Source organism: Trypanosoma melophagium, assembly GCF_022059095.1.
Source record: "Trypanosoma melophagium isolate St. Kilda chromosome Unknown ctg22segment0, whole genome shotgun sequence".
In the NCBI taxonomy this organism is placed as follows: Eukaryota; Euglenozoa; class Kinetoplastea; order Trypanosomatida; family Trypanosomatidae; genus Trypanosoma; species Trypanosoma melophagium.
The window spans coordinates 69,121-86,553 of record NW_027125152.1 but is presented as its reverse complement, the minus strand read 5'-3'; the positions used below and the strand labels follow the sequence as shown (position 1 = coordinate 86,553).

The following is a 17,433-nucleotide window of genomic DNA, read 5'->3' as shown; positions in this document are numbered from 1 at the left end:
GTACAAACAAAATGGAAAAAACTTGGGAGAAATCGAAACTATTTCTCTCTTCATTCTTCTTTTTTTCTTTTTTTTTTCTTTCACTTCTTTTGCTTCTTTATTTTTATTTTTCCTTTTCTTTATTTTCATTTCTGTTTGTTTTTTCATCGTTGATTTGTGTTCCATATTCCTATCTATTTCATTATTTCTCTGATTTTGTGGATGTTTATTGGAAATTCTGAAACAGGTATATCCTTTGGGATTCGCCGAAGGGAAAAAAAAACAAAATAAAAGAAACGACAAAAAAAAAGTAACATAGACAGAGAAAAAAAAGTTATTATGTTACGTGAGGAGGGATCCTCCTCATTCATTGGTCCACGTGCACATGAAAACATAGAAGGCAATAAGGCATTTGTGCGGAGTGTCTTGATTATGCTCCCAGAGCTTACACCTGCGATAGTACGTGGGTCTCCTTCTGCGAGACTACTTCTTCGAACAGTTATCATGCGTGCTAGGTACTTTTTTCGTGGTGATCCTTCATTTGGGGAAACATTACGACTTCTTTTGGGATACTGCAGTCAGATGAAGGATGTAGTGAGTTCTGGAGATGTACCAGAATCAATAAAAGATCTTGCCGCTACAATTGCATCACGGGTAGAAACCCTACCTTTACCAAAAACTGCTGCAGGTACCAGGTTATCACCTGCCATGATATCATTCTTTACAATAGGTGTATTAGCTACATTATCTATAATAGTAATTATGGCTACTACAGACCGACCCTGGGAAGCTCGTGAACAGGCAAGCGTTGCAGTTGCCTCCATAGTTATTCTAATTATTCTTCTCCTTCTGGGTTTAACTCACCAGAAATTAAAAAGGGCTAAATCAGATATTGAATCACTTGATAAATTACTTGGAGGTTTTGTTGAATCTTTTAAAGTAGTTACTCCTTTAGAAGAAGAGAACGGACAGAAAAATCCTTTTTCTGGAATTTCTCAAACCGATGATAAAGTACCAGCAGAAACCTGTGCTTTTTTAGTTGAACCAGATGTTTTACGTCTACAAAGAAAGTCTGTAAATGCACTACTTGTAGAAGCTACAGAAGATGAAGGTAATATCATATTACGTTCAAGAGGTCTTCCTCCTGTTTCTATAGGACTTAATGCTGTCTGTAAACACTTACTTATGATAGTTACAAACCGAGATGGTAAAGTGGTATTATGGAGTGAAGGAGCTATGTCTATTTGTGGATTTAGAGCCGGTGATGTGGAGGGAAAACATATTTCTAGTTTATTAAATGGTGATAAATCACTTGAGCAATATAATCTGATGGTTGATGCAGCACATAAAAATATTGACCTCTCCAGAAGACCTTTAACACTTGCTCATTTGACTTATGGAAGTGTTAATATAGATGCTACTCTTATGATGGCCAGAGATGCTACAACAGAGCAAGCTGTAGGATATGCTATAATAGGTTCTGTACAAGAAGCAGGAGTTTATCGAACTCTTTCTTTTTTTCAGCATTTCTTTTTAACGGAATTATCTCAATTAGGTTATAAAGAGTCACAATTTCACCAAATTATAAATTGTCTTCAATGGAAAAATCTTCAAGATTTAACTTATTCTGCTAGGGAATGGGGTGGTGTGCGACTTCGAGCAGTACTTTCTGATGTGATTCGCGAGCGACATCGTCAGGTAGATGTGCGAGTTTTACCTGATGTAGCAGAATTAGCAAGAGTATCATGTGATAAATCTGCAGTAGCTTCAGTACTTTCACGTGCCTGTAAACTTTTAACAGGAAAACTTCATATTCAAGTATCTTTGAAACGAACCACAGAATCTATTCACCAACTTGTAGTAGTTTGTCAACATGATATAACAAATCCTATTGATAATGAAGCTATTATTAGTTTAAGACAAGCTGTAAATAGTTTAGGTGGTATACTTCTTTCTGCTACTGGTACATTACGAATTCAAGTTCCTTTTATTGTTGAAGATGGTTCCGGACGACCACTTATGCGTCCACGATATGATCAAGTAATTCCAAAGGTTCAAGATCCATTAATTATTCTTCTTCTTGAAAAAAATGCTGTTTACCGACATAATATCTCTGCTCTACTTTGGAGTTTTGGTCATTCATTACGTGTAGTGGAAAGTGTTACAAAAGCTCTACAAGCTGTAAATGATTCTAGTACTGATATTGGATGTGCTATTGTAGATGCTGATTTAAGAGATGCAAGTAAGGTATTGGATGAACTTGCAGCAAAAAAAATTTACACAATTGAAACTTCAGAAACTGTTAATGCTCCAATTAAACGAGGTAATTCATTGTTAACAAAACCAATATCTCGTGAATCTCTTGGTTTAGAACTTCTTAAAGCAGTAAGTAAAGTTGAAGAAAAACGAAAAGCAGAGGAAGAAATAATGAAACGTCGTGAAATTTTTGGAAAAGTTCGTAATAGTCCATGGATTAAGGGGCGTAAACTAGGAAGAGGAGCATTTGCAGATGTATATGAAGCAACATCAACTCTTACAGGTGGTAAGATGGCAGTAAAAATGATTCGTTTATCAGGTAAATTTGAGGATAAAGTAAAAGATCTTATGAATGAGATTGAAATATTATGTAAACTTACTCATCCTAATATTATTCATTATTTTTATTGTGAACGTACAGAAAACACTATCAATTTGTTTATGGAACTTGCTGATCAGGGTACTGTAGCAGATCTACTACAAAAACATCCTAAACTTCCAGAAAATATCATTGCTAGAATGACTAAAGAACTACTACAAGCTGTGAATTATCTTCACGAGTGCGGTATTATTCATCGTGACATAAAACCTGGAAATATGTTAATATCAAAAGGTGTATTGAAACTCTCAGATTTTGGAACTGCAACAGCTAATGTTGGAGAAGGAATGCATGGAACAATATTTTACATGGCTCCAGAAATAATTGAGGGTCGTTCTTCTTCAAAAGAATGTGACATATGGTCAATAGGTTGTGTAGTTTGTGAGTGTCTTCAAATAAAACGACCTTCGCGGGGTGGCATGTTACTTGGATATGGAGTTCCTGAAAGTTTTCCTCCTGATGTCTCAGAAGAGGTGGTGGATTTCATCAAATCATGTATGCATGAAGATCCATCACAGCGTGTTTCTGCGGGGACTCTATTGTTGCATGACTTTATCTTAAAACTTGATAACGAGGTTGATCAAATGGCTATGATTCCCACTGACCCAATGACAACAACATGGGGTACAACTGAAGATACAGATGGTTTCACTGTAGCGTCTTCTCAGTCAACTCCAAGTTGGTCGCTTAGGGAATAAAAAATAAGGTGGGTGACATGTGTGTATGAGTTTATGTGGTTAAAATGACCTATATATTGTGTACAATAAGTGCACGAACAATGCGTAATTATTGTTATTATTTCTAGTGTACATGTAAAGGCATAAGCCTTGTTTTTTTTTTCCTTTCATATTTTTACTATTTTTTTTTTCTTCTCACATTTCCCTTTTTTTAAAAGTATTCTTTGCATATTTTTATCTTTTTTTTTTTCGTTATTTATCCTTATTTGCAGAGTTAAAACATTGCACTGATGGTTCTTAATCCCCAATATTAATATATTTTGGTTCTTGTTGTTTTTTTTCTATTTTTCTTCCAGTGAGGAGGGAGCTGGAAAGTGGGTGGTGGGAAGGAAGGGAAACGAAGGGAAAATAATAAAAAGAAGAAAAAAAAAAGGAAAAAAAAAGTGATGAAACAATCACTTCTTCACTATATGGAGCAATCCAATACAGATAAAAATGTAGATTCCCCACCGCTTCTTCGAAGCATCTCACGTCCTGCGGAGCATTGTAAGTTATTTGATCTAAAAAAAGATAGAGAACAAGCATGGCCAGCAGCTAATCTCCTTAACGGTAGTGGACGTTTCCGCGCTCAGTACCAAAATGGTTCTCATCTCGTGATGAGTGATAATCGTCTTCTTGTGGTTCGTAAAAGTGGTTACTTTTATTTTCCACCGTGGAGTGGTCCTATTCACGATGCATACATTCAAGAGCATGGAAATAGTGGACATTCCCTTTTGGTTGTAGGCCTCACAACAGGGGTATACGTTGCCTTATTACAGGAAGAATCATCCATTCAAATTGTGGACGACCTATTTGTAGGAACAAATAGTCCTGTAGAGAAGATAATTTTTCCAGAGAATAACGTGGTAGCACTTTGCTACGGTAATGCTGATGTGGAAACCTATCAGGTTACTGTAGATGATGAACAAAAAGTAGGACTTATTCTATCACGAAGGAAACGTCCATTTCGTATTATTCAAACTGTAACTTCTCTTTGGGGTAAAAAGCTTTGTCGGGGCTGTGCATATGATCCTAGCAGTAAAAATCTGTTCGTCTTGTCAAACATAGATCTCACAGTGTGGAGTTACATGGCACCAAATATATTTGCAGTAGTATGTTCAGTTTCAATCAATAGCAATGCTATAGCGGTACTCCCAAGTTCGCAAACAAAAGATTATGCGACAATTGTTTTTCTAGATGGAGGACGACAACCTGTATTTCTTGAAAAAAGTGGTATGAAAAAAGTAGGCTGTGAAAACACAGTACTTCGTTTAGGATCTGTTCGTCCTCTACCAACAGATCTGCATTTGGACTCTATTCAGTTTGCCTGTCAAGGTGTTGATGGTACTATACTTCTTTATGACTCAAGAACATGCACTGTAGTAATGATAACCATAAGTTCTCCTATCTACGAAGGTATATATGATGTGGTAGAGGTTGTATCAACTTTACGGTTAAGTGAAACAGTGGTAGGTCTTGCCTGTATTAGTGAACTAGAAGATTCTTGTACAAATTTTGTTGTATATGGGAAATATGGTATTATATGGAGTATTGGTGTACGTTCAATTGGTCTCATGCTTGCAGATCTTCTAAGACAGGAGAGTTTAACTGATAATGTTCTTTCTTCATTGCGTGGACTAGAACCTCCAAGGAAAATGGAGGCTGTTATGGGTGCAGCCTTCGCTGGATCTTCTTTAGAACTTTTGATCCCATTCCTAGATGAGTTGATGCGACCTTCTTTCCGTGATTGTATTATGTGCGTATCCCCTGGGGCTCGAAGTCTTGTTAATCTTGCAACTCGTGAAATTGCTCTGGCAGAGAGTTTCTGGGGTGCACCTTTCTCTTGGCATTTAATGTTGGATTTGCAGCGTGTTGCTGATCACTTGATGAAATGGTACAAAATTTTAGATGGACTCCTGCGTCCCAATGGTTGGTTGGATTGTCCAAAACCGGTTGAATTATCTTGGAATGGGCTTGTTGCCACCTCTAATCATCATTTTACCATGCGGAGTGCCCTTAATACCCAGGCTTTGCTATTGGAAACAGTATTAAAAGGATTTCAAACAGCTAGTGTACTTTCTTGGTTATACACTCTTCTTTTGCGTCTCAAGCCAAATACCGTAGATGTATGCCGGAAAAGACTAAACATAATAGTATGGGGTGAAAATAGAGATGATACTGTCACTACACTTTGTATGGAGGCTCTCTCATATCATGACAAGAATGTTTTGGCTGAATTAGAAGGAAGAAAAAATATTCTCCCAAGACGTGCACGTCACGCTATAAGCATTCAGAATTTCATTTCACGTAATCTTCCTGATGCAGCACTTTCTTACGCCTGTGATAATGTAAAGTCTTTACGACATGAAGAAATTTTTGACTATGTGGCAGATGAGTTGGAACGTTCATTCCCTGAACGCATGCCACGTCTTAGACTCCTTCTCTACTCCTTGAAGCATCACCGAAGTACAGTTGATCTCTTTCAAATGCTAGATAGCTCTGTCGCCAATGAATCTGTAGAGAAACTTAAACTACGTCTTGAAGTTGTCATGCAGGCTGCAGCCGATGACCCTATCCTTCAGCATGCAGTAGTGCACTGGATGGAGAGTCATTCTCTTGACGATAACCGCGTGATGACCTTTGCAGAGGTATTGGAAGAGAATGCGGTAGTTATTGGTGATCCCCACTCTCTGACAGCGCTGTTTTTTCTCTGTTGGATTAACCGTAGAAAAAATCCTGTAATGGCTGCCCTTGGTTTTGGAGATATAGCCAAAAGTAAGTGTCATCTTGCCTTATCAATGAGGATTGTTTGTATCAAGTTGGCATTGGAGTGCAAGTCAACAACGTCTGAACAGCTTGTTTACTTTGTACTTCTTCTCCAGGAGGAGTTGGCGAATGCAGTAGAGGCGGCATGGGGGACGAGCTCCCTCTCCCCTGAATCTGTGGGTATGAATAGTGGTAATAGTGGTAATGGTAATAATAATGGTGTGGTGGTGGAAGGGGATGTGGATGGTTGTGGTCGGTCCAAGGCGGTGGGAGATGTGCGGGAGCTGCGGCACTTCTACGTTGGCGAGCAGCGGCTGTTTGAGTTGGCGGGCTCCCACCGGCGGCAGGGCGGGGCCAAAGTGCAGCTCGACCTCCTCAAGGTCCACCCCGAGACGCCCCTGCGGGTCACCACCGCCGTCCTCCACGACCTCCTCGAGTTCCTCCTCGACGAGGGCATGACCCCCGCAGAGGCCGTGCGGAATGTCGCCCGCGAGTACCACGACGCCTACGCCGCCGGCCTCCCGCTCCCACCGTTCCTCCGATTCATCACCCGCCGCGGGGCGACGGTGGCAGAGGGGGCCGCAGCGCTGCAGGACGGCGGGGTGCCACCAGGCACCGTCTTTGACGCCCTATTCGCACTCATTGACGAACCCAGCGAGGAGAGCGCTGGCGTAGGCGCAGGGGACGTGCTGGAGGCGCTCGCTGAAGTACTCGCGAAACTCAACGGCGAGGAGCGACGTCTTCGTGGGGCATACGTACTGGAGCGCATTCACCACCGACTGGCCGGGGAGCACCGCTTAGGGATGCCACGCGACACAGAGATAGAGCAACTCCAGCGCGCAGAGACCATGCTCCGGCGTACACTCGCCACCTCTCCACACGTGTGAATAGTGGTGTGAAGCAATACAAACGTTTAATATTATGAAGAAAGTAAACGAAAACAAGCGAAAAAGGAAGGAACAAGGGGGAAAAAAAAGGAAGAAAACAAACAAGGAAGGAAGGAAGGAAGAAGTACGCTTTCATATGTCACAGAAGGGAAAGAAAATATTTATTGTTGTTGTGTTGTGTCTGTGTGTGTGTTGTGTGGAGGGAGCGCTGCTGGTGGTAGTGGTACTGGCAAAGGAGAAGAAAAGAAAAAAAAGATACAGAAGAGGAACAAACAAAAAAAAAAAGCATAAAATTTACCTTTTCCTCCTTTATTATTGATTACGATGATTATTATTTTGATTTATGGTGATAATTATTATTGTTATTATGATTATTGGTATCCTCGTACGTTCCTATTTCACTTGGATTGTTTGGTACTGATGTGATGTGGGGTCAAATTCCCCCCTATCAGAATAAGTGTTGATATTTTATTGTATTTATTATTATTGTTATTACTATTATTATTGGTACACCTTTCTATTTTTTTATTTTAATGATTTTTACTCCTTTCCTCCTCTTTTCTTTTTTTCTCTCTTTTACTATGCACATGCACTCTTCTTTGTATTTCTTGCTCTGTGCAGCGCGCGTTCTACAGCAGAAAAATGCGTCGCACCGCCACTCTGTGGTTATCACAGAAGCTGGATATTATTAACTCCCGCAATCCTCCGATAGCGGCAGGTAGTCTTTTCTTTGCCGACCGCGCCGTGAAGGTGACACGTGCGACGATTCCAGGCTCTTCATTTGTATGTACTCCCGCTCTTCTTGCGTGCCGGTGCCCCGATGCCTCCGCAAAGGTGAGTCTTGCAACATATGGAAATGTTGGTACACCCGTCGCGAAGGTGCAGCTCAGAGGCATGTGCGCCATCTCGCTCTTTCGGTCTCAGAAACTTGCCTTCCATTGCGCTGGAGAGCCTGGACGCACACAGCGGCATGAATTTGGTCTCAAGAACGGTGATATAATCGCTCTGCTGGGTGGAAGTGATCTGCTGAAGGACTGGCGCTCTGTCGAGCGTACGCTGAGCAGTGTGGCGCTTGAGGACCTAGAGTACATGGCAGAAGAGTTGTTGCTGGAGCTTGGAAGGAATACACGTAGAGTGAGTGCCAACAGCAGTAGCAATAAAGAGATCAACGGCGGGGAAGAAGAAGGCAAAGGAAACGGGATCTGCGTTATGACGACAGTACATGACAGGCCATCAGGAGCGCTTCTACAACCCCCTACGTCCATGGAGTTTTCAGGGATGTAGGCAGTAAAAGGAAGAGGAAGCTAGCACAGTGGAGAGTGATCACCTTCAGTGAAAGGTAAAGTGAAAGAATAAAAGAATGAGGGAATGTCCGAATAGGAAGAAAAAGAAAAAAAAAGTGGCCAAGAAAGGAAGAGGAATGGGAGGGTAATGGGTAAGCAAAAGAAGTAAAACAACAAAAAAGGAAATAACGAAGAAAAAATAAAACAGGAAGAAAAACCGAAATTACCAGTTGTAATGAACTAGTGCCTTAGTCGTCCAGTGATTACTTATCGCACCAAAGTAAAATGAATAGATGGGATAAATTTTATACTCTCTGAAAAAGGAAAACAGTATATATTGAGCATCAGAGAATAGTTGCCATGGGAGGTGGGTTTTTCTTAAAATCTAATTCTCCTTTTGGTTTTTGTTTTTCTTCTGGCAATAGTATGCTCTTTTTTTTTCTTTACCCATCATTTGGTGTAGCTGTTGCTTCACTCTCTGGACTATTCACGTAATCGAGACGCAGGGGCAGAATGACGAAGAAAAAGGAGGATCAATAAGGGATCTTTATATATGAATGACCTTGGTTTCTACTTGTTTTTTTTTCCCCTTTTCCCTTTTTCCATTTCCCTTTCCTTTTCCTTTTTTCTTTTCTGTATTATCATCCATCTCATGATCTTAGTTTTTCTCATTGGGTCCGTTTTTTTTTATTTTACGGAAATGCGGGGGTTTTTTGTATGCGTTGATGCACCCTCATCCCTTCTTTTTTTTGTTTTGTGCTTCAAGGTCAGGGGAAGGTGTGAATCTATTGCTGTCCCATCCCCTTTTTTTGTTTTTGATTTCTTCCCTTCTTCCGTTTTTTTTTGGTTCATTTTTTTTTTTCGTTTGCTTCCTCTTATATTTTTCCCTTTTGGGAAGCTAACAACGGTTCTTTATAAATGACTGATGTTCGTGTTGGGTGGTTGTGGTTGTGGTTGTGGGGATGCGCGTTTTTCTTAGTACCAGTACGTCAGTGAATAAAAGAGAATAAGAGGTGAGAGAGTAAAAAAAAAAAAATATACAAAATATAATAAAAAGAAAAAAAATATAGACAGAGAGAGAGAGAAGAAAAAGTAGAGGAAAATATAATTTCTTTTAATTTTCCTCACTTCTGTGCATATGTATGTATGTGCGCCAGGTAGGTACATTGAAGAGAAGTCATTTGTTCTGTTTTTTTGGAATGTAGAGGAAACAGACATGTGGTGCCACATTTTCATCACCAAAAACGGTAATCTCTTTCAACTTGATATATTCACCACTTCCACCGTATTTTCCTCTTCCTAAGGTGGTATTACCCGACCAACATCAGTGTGCGAGAATGTATTTACTGTTATGTGCCAATATATATATGCATTTTATCTTTATTACTGCCTTCTTTCTGGGGTTGCGCTTCTTTTATTTTCCTCTTTTCGTGTTAAATACGTCTACTACAGAGATCACATGGCCTGGCAAGGTTGGGCAGTGATGAGGTGGTTTAGTGTTTCTTCAAAGAGATGATCAGACCCTCGTACAACGAGTATGTTTACTGTATATACAGGAAGTGTGCACCTTAATAAAAACAAATAGAAAGAGTTATATATATATATATATATATATATATATATATATGTTTTTGCTATAACTAAATATGAGTGTGTTTTTTCTGTTTATATACATTCCTGTATGCATTACCTTTTTATTATAAAACTTAAATGTGCATTGATACGTATTTGTATATCTTATATATATATATATATATATATATATTATTTATTTATTTATATGTTTATCTGTTTGTCTGTTTATATCTCTGTCTTTCGCACACAGTTATTTTCTTTCCCGGTAAATCATGTTTGCATTGGTGCTATTGAGACTAACCGGCAATGTTAGGTATGATGTGTAATGAGTGTGCACGTCTATGGTTTGAGCTGCTGCTCGTGTTTATTCTTCTATTTTACGAGCGCACCCACGCCTCACCCGTTGGAATTTTGTGAATAGGTGAAATAAAAGCCAGTAGTTGAAGCTTGCTGGGAAAAGGAAAATAATTGAGAGGGAAAGAATGAGAGAAATAAAGAGAGAGTGTGTGTGTGTGATAGTGAGAGGGAGAAAAGGAAAGAACAGGTAGAAAATAGGCGAAATGAAGGACTGCGTGAGTGAATATCTGGGGCATTTCATTGAAGAGATAGTGTCTCTTTATATTGTACTAAAATATTTTATATGTTTTCTCTTCCTCCTTTTTTTCATCCTTTGTGTTCTGCAAAAGTCATTGACATAAATTTTGTTTCCAGTGTTGTTATTGTTTCCTTCTTTCGTATTTTCTTTTCTTTGCTGTTGCTTTCTCTTTACTTTGCCATGTGCTGCGACTTCTTTATTACGAGTAAAGGGGAAACACGGAGAGTTGTTCTTGGTGAAGAAGATACAATCGCACATATATTTATATAATATACATATACATATACTATATATACACAGAGAGAGAGACGGAGAGAGAGAGAGAGAGAGAGAGACATATATACTTTCACACTTGCCAGAAGAAGAGATAGGAGAGGTGTGGGAAAGGAACTAAACAAAAAAAAAGCCCAGATCGTGTAAGACAACAGAACACCATAACAGAACGTGAAGAGGGGAAAAAAAAAACAGAAGGAACGCAAGAAAAAAAGAAGAAAGAAATCGAAAAAAAGACTTGAGGAGTTTCCAATGAGTTACCAGCGTCAAATAACGATTAGCGCAGGTGAGGAGTGTACAATAAGTGGCAGCGGTGCAGTGGAGTTGTTACTGCAGTCTGGTGTTGTAGAGATTGCTGGTGTTCTTCTTAAGGCGAGAGAACCGTATGTATTCTTCCTCGAGACAGACCAGCGCTGTGTGGTGCTCTACACACTAGAAGGAGGATCTGTATTGGCGACATCTAACACTCCAGTTGAATTGTTTAAAGTGGCAACTGGTATGACGGCGGTGGTGCAGTTGTGCCGGCGTACATTGGCGGCGGAACGGCGCAGCAAAGTACTCGTTATTGGTAGAAATCACAGTGGGAAAACGTTAACGGCACATACCATATGCAATATACTACGTGAAGATGCCGCTACAACTGCTGCAGAGACAGGAGATACTCCTGCTGTTGTATACTTAATGGATCTTAATGCACAGTCTAACTGTATTTACGCACCGGGCTGTATTTCAACTGTAGAGGTGGAGCACGCACTTTGGCCAGGCACAACATTTGCGCCAACGTTGTTGCCATTTTCTCTTTTTCTCGGTGAAGCATCTCTCCCTTCTGCGGCGACAATTTTCTCTTTTCTTCACTTTGTGGAGCAACTACATGACTGTACAGAAGCTTTATTAAAAGAATCAGGACATGATCGTGTACATCTCGTGATGGATGCCCCAGCCCCTGCTCCAGGGGTGAAGGAGGGAGTATACTTTCGAAGATTGATTGAATTACTGCGACCCACACATGTTATAACCGTTATAGCACAAGATGGATCTGAGACATGGTCTACGTTTCTTCAAGAAGATGTCCAGCGAGTACTTCCGGATTGTGAATTTTTCTCTGTCTCTCCTGTTGAGCGGAGGTGCAGCATCTCCATGCGTGAACACAATATTCGCGAGTACTTTGTTGGCAGTCCGCAATTTCCATTAGGGTGTGCAAAGATGGTACTCCCACTCACACAGCTGCAGTTTGTGCAGTATGAGACGCAAGGGGATGTGGTGGGGTGTCGCAAAATTACGGCAACTTCAAGTCTCTCTGATTGTCTCTGTGCTATTTCACATGCAGAGATCATAGAGGAGGTACCACTGGCCCCATTAGCGGGTTTAATGCTTGTGGTGGTCGTAGATGAGGAACATGAGGAACTTGTGGCAATTCTACCAGCATGCGATAATATACCGCGGCGTTTTATCATTGTACCGAATAGGACGATAAAAACCAATACTGTGGATGAAATAGCAGCAGGAGCAGCAGGAGAAACTACTATAGCACCAGTGGTGACAGCACCATCGTTAAGTGTGACAGCTATCATGGCACAGATTGAAGAGGCTGTAGCTGTATAAAGAACAGACACTATATATATATATATATATATATATATATATATATATATAGTGATGCAGATCTAGCACGAGTTTAGTCGTTGGCAGATACGCGTGTACTAAAAACACATAATCGTAGACGTTGCTAATGCGATGAACTGCCGTACTAGGCATCTTTTATATTATTATTATTATTATTATTATTATTATTATTATTATTATTATTATTATTATTATTATTATTATTATTATTATTATTATTATTATTATTATTATTATTATTATTATTATTATTATTATTATTATTATTATTATTATTATTGTTTCTTTTCTATGTGTATGTGTGTTTTTGTGTTTGTTCCTCTTGTTTCTATTCTACTCTTCTTTCTCGCATTCTTTGCTATTCTTTCTACTCTTCTTTTTTCTCTTCTTCCTTCACGCCGTGTTGCGCCATCCACAACGTGTCTATTTCAGGTTGATTCCTATTGGGTTGATCCCTAAACCCCATCTCCACCGCAGGGACCACATCAAAAAAAAAAAAAACATTTCTAACACTAGTGGAGTGGGGAATACACCACACCACACCACACCACGTCTAAACTCTACTGACTCTTCCCATGCGTCGGTGTGTTGTACAGACAAAAGATGCACCGATTGACTGGAGAACACGTGTGCGCCGCGGGGTGCAGCGGTTGGTGCGGCAGTACGTCCCCGACCCACGCGATGCCCCAATCACGGAACTCCCAATGAGTGAGGACGCCTACCGGCGCACATATTTGCAGCAGGAGGGCGGCGTGCGTGTGGGGATGCGGCCCGGGCAGTCGGTGGAGGATTACATGGCGGAGCGGGACCGGCGGTGGCTGGAGGCCCAACGCCTCAGCACCAGTCGATTGGTGGACGCCCAACAACTCCACACAACGGCGGATGGGCAACTCTTCACAGGCACGGGATCACGGGAGGCGTACATGGACGTGGAACACGCCAACCGTCTCGTCAAGTCACCAAAGCCAAGTGACTATGAGGCAGATGAGGAATTGGTTCTCATGCGGCGACAGTTGCAGGTGGAAAATGAGGCGGAGTACCGAAAATTCATTGCCGAGTCAAAGCGATCAGAAATGACCATGGGGGAAACGCAGAAACGTCGAAGGCCACACCCTAGTGATCCAAATTATGATCCTTTTAAGATATGCCCAGGATATAGACCCCAGGATAGTGCTGCCCTCGCACAGTGGTTAAAGCGACAACGGGAATCTGGTAAAACAGCAAGTGGACTTTCACTTCAAACAAAAGAAGGTCAAGAAAGATTTTACAATGAAGAAAAGATGGCAACACAATTTCATGCGAATCCTTTTTCTGCACGTATAGAAGAACCTCGTGGGATGACAAAGATGCGTATCACAGCATACTCTCCTGATAGTATTTTTGTTAACGATAAGGAAGTTATCGGTTCCTGTATCGTGACTGATAAAGCATACTATCATTGGAATATTAGTAGTTTTGAAGAAGTGAATGAACGCACTATGGCACTTTTGCTTCATTTATATCCTGTACCGGATGTTATTTTTTTAGGAACAGGACGTAATTTACATTTTATCGACGAGGAACTGCGCATCGCTTTTCAGAAGCGTGGTTCCGTTATTCACTGTCTTACAACTCCACAGGCATGTGGACACTTTGGCGTACAACTATCTGTCTCACGCCGAGCCGCACTTGCGGTTATTAACCCTGTTCCCACAAATGGTTATGGTGTGGAGTGTTTTGGTGATTTTATCGAGAATGACATGTTTTCTCTCTCTGATACCCAACTTGGGGTTCCACCTATTAAACAATTTTCCTCCGCTATGTTTAAACCCAATAAAGTGGCTGAGAAGTATCGTCATATGCAAGGAACAGGTTTTGGTCCAAAGTATCACCAAATGAGTGATGGTAGGTTAGTACGTCCTGGAACAAGTGGGACAAAATTACGCCCGTTGTTAGAACCAGGTGAGGAAGTAGAGTGGGAGAAGCTGCCATCGTACTACCACTGGTATCCAAAGGAACACCTGCATGACTACATAGAGAATACCACTATGCGGGAGATTCAGGGGAAACCGACTGGTGACCCATTAGAACGGCGTTTATATCAAACGATGCGTGGTGGGAAGTCAGAACAGGAGGAAACGCCATCACCGGAACTAGCGCCGTGGGATTCTGCATCTATTCCCATCACAAAATTTCCACATGAACGTAATGAAGAGGAGATTGTTGTGGAAGACCCCAAAACAGGACGTATTATTGGTATGGATCGCGATACCTACGAGCGGTGGCGTGTTATGATGAAAGAAAGACGTGAAGGTAAACCAGAAAGCGATCCTGTTGAGTATGATCAGGAGAGGTTCGTAACAAACAAGGACGGTGTTGTCTTTGACTTGTCCAAAATGAAGTATAGACCAATCTTTGAAGGACGCTGGAACCCGCGACGTCCACAAAGTACTGGTAGAACAAATCCAATCATGACATAATTGGCAATAATAGCAAATGAGAGCAACTCTGAACATATTTGACGTGAAGATTATGCCCTTTGCAACATTGACAGCATACAACAAGAAGAACAAACGAAACAAAACAAAGAAGAAGATAGTGAGCGAGTTGGGTGGGTGATGGAGGATGAGGTGACAAGGAAAAAAAGAAAAAGAAAAGAGAATGCAGATATTACACACGAACGAACAATAAATGGATTGAAATGACTAATCCATTATGGATGATTCGAGAAAAAATATATGCATACATATAGATGTATATTGACCTATGTTGGCATTTAAATGGAGATAGGTGATGCATATATTTATTTTTAATGCTTTGATAATAATTCTCCGTTTTTCTTTTTTTTTTTATATCTCTTTTTTCTTTGTGCTTATTTATGGAGATGCAGAATATAGACGTGGATAAAGCACTTCAGGACAAAAACAAAATTAAAGTAGAGGGAGATCGTCCCATTGTCCGTATTATTGGAACACACGGACCACTATTTATTTCTGAGGACCCTTCATTATTTCTGAAAGTATTGCCACAGGTGCACAAGAAAAATTACGGTGACACCCATCTCAGTATTGAAGAACTGGAGTACTTGAACCAGTCATTTACCATCATCTTTGTTAGTGATGAGTATAAAAGGTTCCGTGATGTTTTGTACAATCGTCATACTCTTTCCTGTGAAGCCTATTGTTATCTTACTGATGTGATGAAACTACACTTGCGACATGGGAGTCAATTCGGAGCAGCATTTATTGGCTATAAGGATATCAATGGACACGGTGAGTGTTTGATATTTTTTGGACCCCTTTCACATTTGGAAACTGTAGCGGCTGCAAGAGTTGCGTGTAGCGTTGGAAAAGAGGCATGGGTGCTACTGGAGGAGGGGAAAGACCAGCATTGTTACAACGAAAACAATAAGAATGACCATAATAATAATGAAAACAATAATACTAGTCGTAGTGGTAGTAGTATTGCTAGTGGTGGTGGTTTCTCTATTTTGAAACTTGGTAAAAGTCGTCGTGGGAGGCAAATCTCCCGAAAAGAGTAAATTCAATACATTCAATACTATACGAGAGAAAATTCCTCCCTCTTCTTACTTCTCTGGACAATCCTTTTCTCTTGAATTGCCTAGTTTCTGTGTATTCCATATTTCCCTCCACCCCCTTTCTTCACTTTCTCTCTCTCTCTCTCCACATATATATATATATATATATATATATATATATATATATATATACATTATTTACGCAGAAGAAGATGGCTTGCCCACGTGTGCAGTACCGCCGCCGCATGCACTATGCAACGCGCGGCAATCGCATGAAACTCGTCCGCACTCCCGGCAACCGCCTCGTCATGCAGAAGCGCGGGAAACGCTCGCAGGGGCCCCACACGCCGTGGGTGCTCGGCCACAAGCGCCTCGCCGGCACAAAGGCCCTGCGCCACACAGAGGCCCGCCTCGCCTCCCACCACAAGAAGAGCACCTCACGCCCCTACGGCGGTGTGTTGAGCCACGATCAGGTGCGGGACCGCGTCGTGCGGGCATTCCTCGTGGAGGAGCAGCGCATCGTCAAGCGTGCACTCAGGGCCCACGCCAAGTCGCAGACAGAGAAGAAGCGCCGCGATGCCAAGCGTAAGCGCCAGCAGGAGAAGAAGGCTGCTATCACGAAGAAGATTGGCACAAAAATTGGAACAAAATCTGTAACAGCAGCTTCGTCAAAGAAGGTGGCAGCTGCGAAGAAGAAGGCGGCAGCGCGCGTGCCGGTTGGTGCGAAGGTCAAAAAGTAGAAACAGGAAAAAAGGACACCGGAAGGGAGAAAGGAGACCACTTTCTTTTTTTTTTCCATCTATGCATGATTTCTTCTTCATTCATTTTTTTCTTTCTTTATGGGATCTCCTCTCCTTTCAACTTCGCTTCCACTTGCGTGGTCTCAGCGAGGGAGGTTAAGGGACGGAGGTTGGAAACAAAAAAACAACAACAACAACAACAAACAAACAACCAAAAAAAAAAAAACGTGAAAAAGGAAGGAGTTTTCACTACCTAGAGTGGTTGTTGTTGTGGCTGCTACTCTTGTTGTCATTGTTATTTGCTCGGTTAATACTAAAGTGTGCTTAACTGATATGTTTATTTGATTTTTTTTTCTCTCCTTCTTTCTTTTCTTATATTGATGTGTAGGTCCGCAACATGGGATTCTTTGACTCTGACCTCAGCTACCCTACGGTGCGCTCCGAGCGCATGAAGCACAAGCGCCGTCGCTTGGTGCAAGGCCCCAACTCATTCTTCATGGACGTGAAGTGCCCGGGCTGCAACGCCATAACTGTTGTGTACAGCCATGCCACATCGGAGGTTCAGTGCAACGGCTGCGCTACAAAGCTGTGCCGCCCCACAGGTGGTAAGGCAATGCTGACGACGGGCTGTGGCTTCCGCAAGAAGGCTGACCACTAAAAAGAAAAGAAAAAACACACATGATATTGGACGGACTGATCTGCTTTTTTCTTTGAGTTTTTTTTTTTTTGTTTCTGATCCCTTTTTGTGGATCATGACAAAAAAGAATTAGTAAAATATTACCTCCTCAGGTGGGGGGTAATCTTAATTACATTGCTTTTTCCCAGTGCCTATATATATGTGTGT

General features: G+C 41.2%; 8 protein-coding genes across 8 annotated transcripts; all 8 read left to right on the top strand.

Annotated features, from left to right (window-relative positions):
* Positions 1-318: 318 nt before the first annotated feature.
* On the top strand, positions 319-3,312 carry LSM04_008694 (Protein kinase domain; the record flags this gene model as incomplete). Its single annotated transcript, XM_067334503.1, has 1 exon — positions 319-3,312. One exon carries the CDS (start codon positions 319-321, stop codon positions 3,310-3,312), a length of 2,994 nt encoding a protein of 997 aa, XP_067191831.1.
* Positions 3,313-3,737: 425 nt separating this feature from the next.
* LSM04_001771 (uncharacterized protein) lies at positions 3,738-6,983 on the top strand (the record flags this gene model as incomplete). Its single annotated transcript, XM_067334502.1, has 1 exon — positions 3,738-6,983. The coding sequence occupies one exon, from the start codon at positions 3,738-3,740 to the stop codon at positions 6,981-6,983; it is 3,246 nt and encodes a 1,081-aa protein (XP_067191615.1).
* A 642-nt stretch (positions 6,984-7,625) lies between these two features.
* On the top strand, positions 7,626-8,267 carry LSM04_009297 (uncharacterized protein; the record flags this gene model as incomplete). Its single annotated transcript, XM_067334501.1, has 1 exon — positions 7,626-8,267. The coding sequence occupies one exon, from the start codon at positions 7,626-7,628 to the stop codon at positions 8,265-8,267; it is 642 nt and encodes a 213-aa protein (XP_067191852.1).
* Positions 8,268-10,961: 2,694 nt separating this feature from the next.
* Positions 10,962-12,311, top strand: LSM04_003789 (Polyribonucleotide 5'-hydroxyl-kinase Clp1; the record flags this gene model as incomplete). Its single annotated transcript, XM_067334500.1, has 1 exon — positions 10,962-12,311. The coding sequence occupies one exon, from the start codon at positions 10,962-10,964 to the stop codon at positions 12,309-12,311; it is 1,350 nt and encodes a 449-aa protein (XP_067191692.1).
* Positions 12,312-12,907: 596 nt separating this feature from the next.
* LSM04_007635 (NDUFAF3 domain-containing protein) lies at positions 12,908-14,791 on the top strand (the record flags this gene model as incomplete). The annotated part of the gene is made up of 1 exon (XM_067334499.1): positions 12,908-14,791. One exon carries the CDS (start codon positions 12,908-12,910, stop codon positions 14,789-14,791), a length of 1,884 nt encoding a protein of 627 aa, XP_067191799.1.
* Positions 14,792-15,189: 398 nt separating this feature from the next.
* Positions 15,190-15,852, top strand: LSM04_007798 (tRNA intron endonuclease; the record flags this gene model as incomplete). Its single annotated transcript, XM_067334498.1, has 1 exon — positions 15,190-15,852. The coding sequence occupies one exon, from the start codon at positions 15,190-15,192 to the stop codon at positions 15,850-15,852; it is 663 nt and encodes a 220-aa protein (XP_067191803.1).
* A 209-nt stretch (positions 15,853-16,061) lies between these two features.
* On the top strand, positions 16,062-16,589 carry LSM04_008972 (Ribosomal protein L34Ae; the record flags this gene model as incomplete). Its single annotated transcript, XM_067334497.1, has 1 exon — positions 16,062-16,589. The coding sequence occupies one exon, from the start codon at positions 16,062-16,064 to the stop codon at positions 16,587-16,589; it is 528 nt and encodes a 175-aa protein (XP_067191837.1).
* Positions 16,590-16,986: 397 nt separating this feature from the next.
* LSM04_004986 (Ribosomal protein S27e) lies at positions 16,987-17,247 on the top strand (the record flags this gene model as incomplete). Its single annotated transcript, XM_067334496.1, has 1 exon — positions 16,987-17,247. One exon carries the CDS (start codon positions 16,987-16,989, stop codon positions 17,245-17,247), a length of 261 nt encoding a protein of 86 aa, XP_067191732.1.
* Between the last annotated feature and the right edge of the window lie 186 nt (positions 17,248-17,433).